This window comes from Hypomesus nipponensis, chromosome 13 (assembly GCF_054491055.1).
Source record: "Hypomesus nipponensis isolate SF chromosome 13, ASM5449105v1, whole genome shotgun sequence".
NCBI classification, from domain to species: domain Eukaryota; kingdom Metazoa; phylum Chordata; class Actinopteri; order Osmeriformes; family Osmeridae; genus Hypomesus; species Hypomesus nipponensis.
In genome coordinates this window covers 18,770,436-18,781,576 of record NC_140373.1, presented here as the reverse complement: position 1 = coordinate 18,781,576, position 11,141 = coordinate 18,770,436, and the positions used below count along the sequence as shown (strand labels likewise).

Below are 11,141 nucleotides of genomic sequence, written 5' to 3'. Positions count from 1 at the left end.
TTAATCAGACGAGTTTAAATCAGTTTATTTAAGAGAAGATAGGAACTTTTGAACATTTCCAAATGAACTTAAAAAGACATGTTTGTGACAATATCATGAGTGTGGGCATGTGACTACCACATGTTTTGGAAAGTTTCCCAGTCAGGGATACATAGTTGTGATGAGCGGTTTGTTAATGGCTCAGGCTCCGATAGGATGGCTTGCATGTCAGACACGTAATAAAATATTACATCTGGGGCTGTTGGCCACTATGCATTTCTGCCCATTGTCTGTCGCAAGCAGCTCACTTCAAGTTCATCACCAACCAGATTTAGGACTTAGCCGACAAATGGCTGGGCATCATATTTAACTATGACAAACCTTCCAACAATTTTCATAGTATGATGTGGTATTGTTGCTGGAGCACTGGTGGGTAATTCACACATTCATGTCCACTTCATTGGGACTGAAGCAGTCACAAATGTTACCCTTCCCTCGGCTGCAGAAGCAGGACAGTTCTCTGTGACTAAACTGTCCAGGGGTAGGAGACACAATCTGGTGAATTTTCATTGTGCCCTTCACAACAGGTAGCTTCTCTGGTACAGCTTCATCATGTTTCAGGATGTCCTCTTCTGACACCCAAAAGTACTTGATAGAAGAGGCTGAGGTCTGTAAAGTTTCATAGAGCTCTTTTGGTGTCTGAATATCTGCTCCCATTTTCACCCTCTGATCAGCCATGTGCTTTACAGCACCACCCACCCCATCAGGTGCACCTTTACCATGGGCTCTCTCAGAAAAATTACAGGTCGAATGGGCACAAGCGCACAAACTGTCTATAAGACAATGTCAGTTCCTTTTGTGTTTCCTTATTGTAAATGTAGTTCTTTCATGGTTTTTTGTAGGACTCTTCTTTGAACTTTCTCTTGTTTTTTTGTTACTGTGTCTTTTTTTACAGGTAAAAGTCTACTATTTTCATCCCTACACAGGAAGCGAGTAACCTCTGCCTTCTTTACTGCAGAGAGTTTTTTGGCTCCACGTAGCTTTGTGGCTTGGCGTTGTGTTTCTCACTGACGCGTGCAGCACTTGTTTTGTTAACCCTTTGCAGACGTTTTCTTAGTTTCTCCGATTTTTTGGGGGACAGAGCAAGTTGCCTTTTAAGTTTGACAATGTCATTCTTTAGTTTATTGTTGTTTGGGCTTTTTATTGCCATGTTGCCATAATTTCTTTCTGGGGTAGACGAAGCAAGTGGCTGGACAGTGGCTGGGCTGTGTCTCTCTGGGTGGTTGTAGCTGAGGTACATCTGGCTCTGGGTGAGTGTGGCTGAGGGTCATCCAGTGGCAGTGCCGCCGCTCCCATAACGCGCACTACGCGCTGTGCGTAGGGCACCAAGTACTGAGGGGGCACCAAAAAATTGCCAACTGAAAAATCATCATAGTTCTTTTAATTATAATGCCGATATTATTTCAGTAGGCCTATGTAAATATTAGGCGCCTTTAGGCATGTATATCACAAAACTGGCAAAACAAGCGATACATTTAATTGCTCAAAAAAACGTTACAATGGTGCCTCCCCCCCAAAAAAACAAAAACACACAACTTCCCCAGATAGCATTTGCACTTGTGCCGCATCCGTTTGAAAGCTGCCTGATCCGGTTGTAATGCACATATGGTTTAGGCTGACAATCCAGATCTTAACCGGATGATGCTACAACCATTGGGTCTTACCGGTTTTGGGCCATACACGTATGACGGGCCTAAGCCGAACGCGCCAAAACCCTGAGGAATACCTACAATGACTGGTTTGGCCCTGACCTGGCCCTGACATGTATTGCGGTCGACATCCTTCGAGCCCGCCAAAATCTTAGTTGGACTGGTACAAATTAAAATATGGGGTCGGAAATGTTTTAAAATATTTACAGTAATGATTCGAGTGTACATTTTACAACACATGCCAGCATATGTGACTTTAATACACCGCTAGAATTAATAAAAAAGGAATAGTGTGTCGTGCTAAAATATCAACAAATTTCTTTGTAAATTGGTCCAGTCCATTAGACATAAAACGCAAGCGTGTGCCTCGTTTGTCCTCAACGGATTGCAAGCTATATTCTGCGTGTGGTAAGTGTTCGTTATTCGTCTTTTTTGTAGGTTAGTTAGCTACTTGAATAAGGTCAGTGTTGACTGCAAAGCTAGCTACAGTTGATATAACCAGATATTTTGGCTATAACTTATTATCTTATTAAATACCATCGTTATTTTGTGTGTTGGTGATGCTAGCAAGCTAGCTAATATGTACGCTGTAACTAGCTAGCTACAGTAGCTAACGTTACAGTAGTTCACTTTCCAGGTAAAGCTATTGCTTCAGTTTTGCGCTCAAAACCAGCACAATCATAGTTTATTTTAGGAAGAGACACCCATTAATCTCTGTCTATCCATAGTTTTAGCAGGATGTTATCAAGTAGTTACAGTTCCTAAACAAATTAAGTAAGATTGGATTATTACCATGCCAGTCTTTAAATTGGAAAGGTAACGATAGCTCTAACATTGTAGGCATTCTGTGTGGCTTTAGTCGCACAGTAACTAACTAGCTAGATCTTTTGTTAGTGATGTGTTATGAGCTTTAAAATGTTAAACCATCAATTTTCACCCTAACTTCTCGCAGTCATTGTTTCCTTGATTGAATAAATCCAAAATTGTATGTAGGACTGTACACATTTCTGTACATTTAAACGTGACTCTTGATTTTACATCAACTCACTATTTCTAATATTTGTCTTTCAGATTCTGCATGATGGCAACCTGTCCAGCTAAGGTACATTGACTGACTGACTGACAGGAAATGAATAGACAAACTGTACCAGTGAGTAATTCTGCTCTTAGAAGGAGAGCAAGAGTAGAGCTAGGCAAAATACTTACTGATATTGAAGGTGCTACATGTGTGATTGAACCCACAGCTGAAGAGATAGCAGAGGCAATTGTTGTAGACTCTCCTGCAGATGAAGCTGTAGACAATGTACCGTTTGACAATTTTTGTTACGATGACTATGTAGAAGCTGATTCTGATGGGGATCAGGAGGAACTCTCTGATAGTGAGGAAGGTGCTACTCTCACTGACCGGCTTTGTACTTGGGCTTTAAATTTCGGTATATCACTCATTGCACTTACTGCTCTTTTGGCTATCTTGAGATTTTACCACCCAGAGCTTCCCAAAGATGCCAGAACCATCCTCAACACTAAGACTACATATAGAGTGAAGGAGCTTTGTAATGGTCTTTATCACTACTTTGGCATTGTCTCTGCCTTAGGAAAGACTTTATCCACACTTAAGGGCAAATTGGTAAATGGTTCTTGCTTAAGACTGCAAATCAACATTGACGGACTGCCGCTCTTCAAGAGCTCTAATTTACAGCTATGGCCAATTTTGGGTCTACTGGTTACTGTCCCTATGAAGGAGCCAGTAGTGATAGGTCTTTTCTCAGGTACCAAAAAGCCTGACTCAAGTATCATATTGTTAGAAGATTTTGTGGCTGAATTAGCTGGACTTGAGAAAGGTTTTGATTTTGAGGAGAAAAGATTCACACTGAGACTGGATTCGGTTATATGTGACACACCTGCACGGTCATTTGTCAAGAATACCAAAGCACATAATGGGTATCATGGGTGTGACAAGTGCACTCAAAGTGGAGTGTACATTAATAACAGAATGACGTATCCACTTTTACACAGTATGACCAGAACAGATGAGGACTTTTCAAGGCAGGCTGATGAAGAACACCATCATGGTCCCCATCCTTTTACAGGTGTTAATGTTAGAATGGTCTCACAATTTCCGCTTGACTATATGCACCTTGTGTGTTTAGGTGTAGTCAGGCGGCTGATAAACCTTTGGCTAAAGGGACCACTGAAGTTTCGCCTACCTTCCAGACTTGTAAATAGAATCTCTGACAGTCTTGTGAATATGAGAGCCTACATTCCAGATGAATTTGTTCGTAAACCACGATCACTCAGGGAAGTGGATAGATGGAAGGCCACTGAGTTTAGACAGTTTTTGCTTTATATTGGGCCTGTAGTGTTGTGTGGTGTTTTAGATCCTGTGGTGTATTATAACTTCATACTGTTGTCTACTGCTATTGCTATATTGGTTAGCCCCAAATTGGCTAAAACTCATACTGATTATGCAAATTCTTTATTGCATACATTTGTCAGTCATTATGGTGAGCTTTATGGTAAAGACTTAATTGTCTATAATGTGCATGGTTTAGTTCATCTGGCACAAGACTCAAAGAACTTCGGCTGCTTGGACTCAATCTCCTCGTTTCCATTTGAAAATTACTTGGGCAGACTCAAAAAGTTAGTCCGCAAACCTTCATATCCCCTTGCTCAGATCATTAGAAGACTGTCTGAACTAACCTCAGTAGACACCAAACCTGTAAATGAGACAAACTTAAAAAAGGAACATTCCCAGGGCCCTGTACCCCTTGGCTCTGTGGTTCTTGGAGAATATGCTGAGATGAAATTGGAAAACTTTATAATTAACATTAAGTCAAACAACAACAATACATTTGTTATAGGGAGCAATTTTTGCAGAATCGTTAATGTCATTGAGTGCAGAGATAATGTGTATGTAGCATACAAGAAGTTCACTGACATGTCACCATTCTTCAGTTACCCCCTTGACTCGCGTTCCCTAAATGTAGTCTGTGTATCGCAGCTACAGTCAGACACCCACTTTGCAAAGGTGTCAGAGATCTCACAGAAGTGTGTAGCACTACCCTACCAGGACAAGTTTGTGGTCATCCCCCTTTTCCATATGCAAGATTAGGGACCTATCCGATGACATTAATCCTTAGTTTTTTGTTGTTGTTTTTAACCCCAACCCTTTTGGTATTCCATAGAGATACTATGTTGTGTCGTTTACGGAGGACAACTCTATTAATGTTATACCAAGTTCCTGGTTCAGAGATGACCAGTCCTGGTGGCCAAATTATACATCAGATGAAAAAATAAACAAAGCCATTAAAAGTTGTGAGGAACCATGTCATGGATGGAAAAAATACAGTGCCCGGATCATTTGTGCCAAAGGTAATTTAAATTGAACAGTTTTGATCAACTTATATTTTAGCAGTTTATTTCAGTAAACATATTTTCTATTTGCTATTTTAATGTGATTGACATTCTTCATAAAATGTATTTTGTGTCTTATATAACCAGATGACTATTTAGAGGCCAGAAGAAAAATGAAGGAATACTTTAACAGTGATACAGCAGGTCTGCAGTCTGAGGATGAGGGTTCTCAAAGAAAGAGGAAAAAAAAGAAACGGTATGTGTGTAGGGGTTACACAGTGTGTGATAGTGTGTACCACATGTTTTTCAACTTGCTTTTTTTCATAACAGACAAGTGAGTGACAGTGAGCCTGAGGAGAGGTCTGATGATGAGCATATCACACCAAGGGGGAAGATTCCCTTAAATCTTCCAGCTTTACACCATCCTTTCCATCTCACTAAGTGTCATAGTCCTGACCCATGTAAGACTTGAATTACTCTTATTGTTTAGAAAGCATGCTTGTTCAAAACATTTTTGCAGTTGTTTGGTACACAAAGCAATTTCGGTGTCTTGCTGATGGTATTTATATTAAAATCTTTATTGAATAGTCTTAATTTGTGCCCTAGCTGCCAGGCTCCAAGACCTTGGTGAAGGCAGGTCCTACACAAATCTTGGCTTCCCTACAAGTTCCTGGCCTTCTCGAGTTTCTGCCGTGAACCATAACCCTTCAGGTACGAAGGCCAATTTACACTGCTCAAAAATTCAGGAAGGATAAATTAGAGCTGTGGCCACCACCTGCAAAACCGTTCCCTTTTTAGGGATTTCCTTGCTGTTGCCAGTGTATATTCTCAAATTCATCAGTCAAGAAGAATGTTTTGACCTTTGTGCCATGGTTACTCCTCTCATACCTGATGTATTTTTGAAGCCACTTTAATATGGTGTCATCATCTCTTAATTTCTTTGCATTATCTGCTCTCAGACACCAGCACTCAGGTACTGCCGAAGTTTGGCAGCCCAACTGACACACCAGGATACCAGGACACGCAAGGGTTTACTGGTAAGAGATTGATGCCTGACACAGATTGTGTTTAGCCAAACCAAGCTGGTCTTGTTTTTGCAGTTAGTCCTTTTCAGCAGTAATAACAAGCTTCATGTTGTGCTTGCTAGGGAATTAGGAAAACTGATATTTATTTTCTCCTAGTTGCCAACCAGCAGGACTACTGTGACTATAGTCACAGGACCTACACAGATCTCACTACCAGTTCCAGAGCTTTTCAATTCCCAGGTCTGAGCAATGTTCCTCCAGGTATACTAAATGTCTCACATACTCAACAAAAATGGAACTTAAACTTTAGCCTTAAAGTGGGAGACCTTGCTGTCATTGACATTGACAGAGAAACATGGTAACAAACGTATTGATATATTGCTGTCTGCTCTCACTGTCGGTTTTCTACCAGGCACCAGCCCTTTGCCCCTGCCATGCAGGAGAAACATTTTACAAGTGAACAGCCCAACGTGCACACTACAAAACATTGTCCATGACCCACCAATGCTTACTGGTAAGATCTCAGTTCCTAATATGAAACTGTTTTAAGAAATCTTGTTCACCTAATATTTCTCCTGAGCATGCAACACCTATTCCAAATTTTGTGAGCAACAAAGAGAGGTATTTATCAAAATGTTCACATTTCTGTCAATGTTTAATGTTAGTCATGTATGCTAATGAGCGTGCAGACCATACGCCTGTGAGTTCAGTTGCAGAAGTATAGTTGCCAAATGTGTAATCCTCCCTTACATGTACTGACAAAAGGCTTCTGCGTTTAATGCGCAGTGTTACAATAATCATATATGTGCATGGAGGAAGCATATAAGCTCCCTCAACCATTTCACACCTGCCAAGGAGTTACAGATGAGGGGAAATGGAGGGTTGGAAGTGGAATTAGACATGAACAATTGTACTTTTTTGCACAAACATTTGAAGACATTTAGGTTTTGTAAGGACAGATCTTCTGTTAATTTTGGACTGTAGTGTCTGGGGCAACATTATATTCCATGTAACTGGAATTATGTAAATAGTGATTAAGACAGATTAAGTACATTTTCTTCTGTTACTTCCCCAGCTGCCAGCCCTCAGGACCAAATGAACAGAAACTTCAATCTCAGTGGCCCTACCGGTTCAAGTTCAGAGCAGAACTGTGTGTTCAGGGTTGGACAGGGTGGCCCAATCCCCTGCTCAGGTAGGCTGAATGTTATAGTTTATATTAAAAAAATTAAGGATGTAATGCAAGGTCAGTAATTACATTAATACATTAATTTAACTTTTAGAGGCACAAAGGCACATCCTACTTCTGCTGGAAAACATTAAGCAGCAACAGTCTCAGCTGGCAGCGACTGTCAACGTGCTCTTGACCAAGTTGGGATCCACCCCCTCCGCCTCAGCTGAACTGCCAGAGGAGTTCCAGTTTCCCCTCGACGACATGGGGGAAGTCGCAACATTTGAAAATTGGATACAGAATCCAGAGAACAGGAGGAGAAAGCAGAACCTTGTAAGAAACCACACCCCCAAAACACAAACTAACGTGATTTTTATGGCACTCAATAAGCACAAACCTGTTCTGGATAATGCAATAAATATTTATATGTTCAGTATTTCTGAAGGATAATAACTATGGCTTGCTTCTTTTCTCAGATAATACTTTGAACATGTTTTCTAGTTAAAATGACATCTGTACTTGTTATAATTGGAATTGTATTGTATGCACTTTTATTTTACTTAGTGGTGCTCAGAGTACACAAGAGTACACATGCAAATGAGGCCTTGGTCCTAATGAGTAACTGTATAATCCAAATGAATATCTTCCCCTGTACCTCCCCACACCTTCCCCTAGGTGTCTGCTCTAGCAGCTGTCGGTGGGCAAGACACAAAGAGGGTCACATGGAACATCCTAGGTCGTCTCTTCTCATGCACTGTTGCTAAAAGAATAAATTGGAAGGGCGTCAATGGAAAAAAATCCTTCGACCAGATGGGAAGCAAAGTTCTACTGATGCGTATGTTTTCATCCAAATCCATGTAACAACAGGGTAAAATAGTTAACAAATTAGCAAAATACGTTTATTTTTTAAGTTTTACCTTCCATCTAGGTGCTGTACGGAAATGTGCCATCTCAGGGACAGCAACAGACACAGAGATTTCCCAGCATGCCATTAGGTGGTTCAACTTGGCAACTGACCGAGGGGGCGGCCGCAAGGAGCGCAGCAGGCAGGCTGAACAAGAAGCATCTCCGACAGTGTAGCACAGGGCTCTTGTAGACTATCTTGGACCCCTTTAAAAGCTTTTTTTTTTTAATTTAAGATGTGTGACAAAGACGACATTTCATTGTGTTAAACTATACAACATATAATTTATTTTCTTTGACAGACAGCATTTTACATTTACTTGAAGTGTACAATAATGTAAACCTGTGTTGATCTTTTGATTTATAAACTGTTTTACAGTACAATTAGACCAGTAAAAAGTGAGCATGTCAATCCCTGTGGTTTATAGTGTCAACATTCAGTATTCTAGATACCCAGTTTATAATTGTTATTATAAAACAGTGAGGAAATTGGTTGAGGTAAAGGTTATGGTAAGATTCAGGGTAGGGTCAAGCAGTTTTGGTCAACGTTTTGTTTAGTCTCTGCCTTCAAGGCAGATTTGCTTAAATTTCAATTCCGGTACTGTAACTCATCCAATGAGCATTTATTGTTTGTTTTTACCATGTTACGTGTTACAGCTGCACTTAACGTTAGGTCAAACATATTTTAAAATATGTAAAACATAGTTTTGGATACAACCAAATAAAAACATAATTACCATTTTTGCTTGATTTTTTTTTGTGAATACTTTGTAAAAACACAGTTAAGTGCATTACTCAATAACTGTGTGGTAAATTAATTTGTTGCAGCTAACATTACTAATTAAAGTACACACAATTATAAATGAGCAGATCTGGGCCAATGCTGATCTGGAGGTAACATTTTATTAACGGATCCGTGCCAAGTTTGGGCCACATTTGAAAGTATTTTTAATCAATCTGAACCAGTCCGAGCCCGTGTCCGGTGCAGATCTGTAAAACAGATTCGCGCCGTTATTGGGCCGCTGTGCGTTTGGACCCCGTTACGGATCCGATTGGTGGCTCCGTGCCGGATCTTGCGCTAGATGTGATCCAGATCTGGCGCAGTGTCTCAATGCTATCTGGGTCCCAAGCTCGCCGTGGGTGCCCTTTCCTATCTCCGTGGCCTGACGAACTTTGACAGTAGGCTATGTCAACTTTTCGAAAATTGCCTCAAAAAGACAACAGGAGTCAGGGGCAGAAAAATAAATAAACTGCGAGATGATGCCCGTGCATCACTTTCAGGTAAGTCATGTTTAATCATTGTTAAATATGGAAAATGTGCTGCTAATTTAATTCTTAGCCTATGCATACACGTCGAACTAGCTGACGTTATTGCTAATGTTAGCACACTCAAATATGTTAGGTGCAAGCTAATTTGAGATTTTACTGTTAAACATTATCTATGCATTTGAAGTAACTGACGCCAGCTAGCTGTTACTTTACTGTACATTCTATGATGCTTTTATATTCGATTTATCAAATAGTTTTAAAATTTGTAATAAAGGTGGAGAGCTCCTTGGCTGCATGCTTTCAGTTTTAAATGTTTATAATTAATTAGGAAAACCATGCTAAGAAACGTAAGGGTGGGGCTGAGAATTTAAGAGACAAAAAGACATCGCCTTCGCCTTCAAGGTTTTACCAATTGAAAAACGGCAGTTTATTTTACATGAAGCTCAAAAAATGCAAATGTGCATTGCACGCTCGCATTAACTCCGGAACTTGCATCATATCAAACACAGAATGTGGATGCATTGAGAGGGCAGCTGTGGTGGGGTGGGGCGGCGGGGGGGGCATCATAAAGGAATTATGCGTAGGGCACCAAAATGGCTAGCGGCGGCACTGTCCAGTGGTCTGGGTTGGGGTTCTCCAAGAGTAGACCCATTCATTGAGACTGGAGTGTCGTTCATTAGTTCATTGACTTGCTTTAATCTCTCCCTCCAATTCCTTTGTTTCACCCTCCACTGCTCCCTTTTCTTCTTTGCAGCTGAATGGCTCATCAGCCGTACTGGTGTTTTGGGGACTGGCCTTGATTTGTAGTAGCTACAAACAGTAATAATAATAAAAGTATTAGATTGTAATCACATCAATTTGACTACAATCTTATTTTCAAAATATGACAGTAACTCTGTAAAACGATATGGCTTCATAAACAATGGACACGGGTATAGTCTGACACATTAAACTAGTAAACTAATTAGTGTGAACCTATTTTTAAGAATATTTCAAGTTTGCTTGTTACATACAATCACTTCACTTGTTTATCACTATAATACCTTGCTCTCTTTTTCTCAAGATACTCAGCCCTAGCTTCTGCATCTGCATTTTTCCTGGCTCTGAACCGTCTCTGCCTCTCTTTATTAGACAGAGGCATCTGGAAGGACAGAATTGACCTTAAAATTTCAGAATCTATATACTAAGGCTTTAATCAAATGTTGCGACATTAATAAATGATTACACTATTCATGTTTGACTGACGTTACAACATTCAAATAAATGATGATGAACTATGTGACCCATGGAATCATATGAAAGATTAATTAAGGAAAGAATATGGGGTGAAAACATACAAATTTGTAAATAATGTTAATAATATGCCTAAAAGTTTACTAATACTAATAAAAAAACTAGATTGTTATACATGTCATTCTAGATAACGAATGATATGTCCTGGCTATCAGAGGTTTTTTGTTATCCAAGAATGACAAGCTGTTATCCAGGAATGACAAAACTACACTTTTTTCTTTATAATCAGGCACTAACTTAACCACCTATGGAAAATCACTACTTAGCTATCATCACTTTGAGGTAATCTTTTGGATCAAATAGATTTTTTATATAAAAACATTATAAATGTTTTGTAAGTGTTATCCAAAAAGACACTTGCTATTGCTACAGAGTGCACCAGTGACTGAAAAGGTCAAAAAGTCAACATATGAAGAGACGCATACTTACTTTGGCACATGT

General features: G+C 39.9%; 2 protein-coding genes across 4 annotated transcripts; both read left to right on the top strand.

The window, feature by feature from the left end:
* Positions 1 to 1,599: 1,599 nt before the first annotated feature.
* LOC146260537 (uncharacterized) lies at positions 1,600 to 8,870 on the top strand. Of its 3 annotated transcripts, none has more exons than XM_084670878.1 (13): positions 1,600 to 2,096; positions 2,760 to 2,790; positions 4,874 to 5,060; positions 5,190 to 5,298; positions 5,373 to 5,503; positions 5,649 to 5,753; positions 6,002 to 6,079; positions 6,224 to 6,307; positions 6,480 to 6,581; positions 7,143 to 7,259; positions 7,348 to 7,568; positions 7,911 to 8,070; positions 8,164 to 8,870. In XM_084670878.1, exons 2-13 carry the CDS (start codon positions 2,767 to 2,769, stop codon positions 8,313 to 8,315), a joined length of 1,470 nt encoding a protein of 489 aa, XP_084527004.1. In that variant the 5' UTR covers positions 1,600 to 2,096; positions 2,760 to 2,766; the 3' UTR covers positions 8,316 to 8,870. The 3 variants fall into 3 exon arrangements, with proteins under 3 accessions (XP_084527004.1, XP_084527002.1, XP_084527003.1); XM_084670876.1 differs by having other exon boundaries at positions 1,601 to 2,096; positions 6,224 to 6,328; XM_084670877.1 differs by lacking the exon at positions 1,600 to 2,096 and having other exon boundaries at positions 2,398 to 2,790; positions 6,224 to 6,328.
* LOC146260538 (uncharacterized) lies at positions 2,809 to 4,882 on the top strand. Its single transcript, XM_084670875.1, has one exon. It carries the CDS (start codon positions 2,818 to 2,820, stop codon positions 4,798 to 4,800), a length of 1,983 nt encoding a protein of 660 aa, XP_084527001.1. The 5' UTR covers positions 2,809 to 2,817; the 3' UTR covers positions 4,801 to 4,882.
* Positions 8,871 to 11,141: the final 2,271 nt, after the last annotated feature.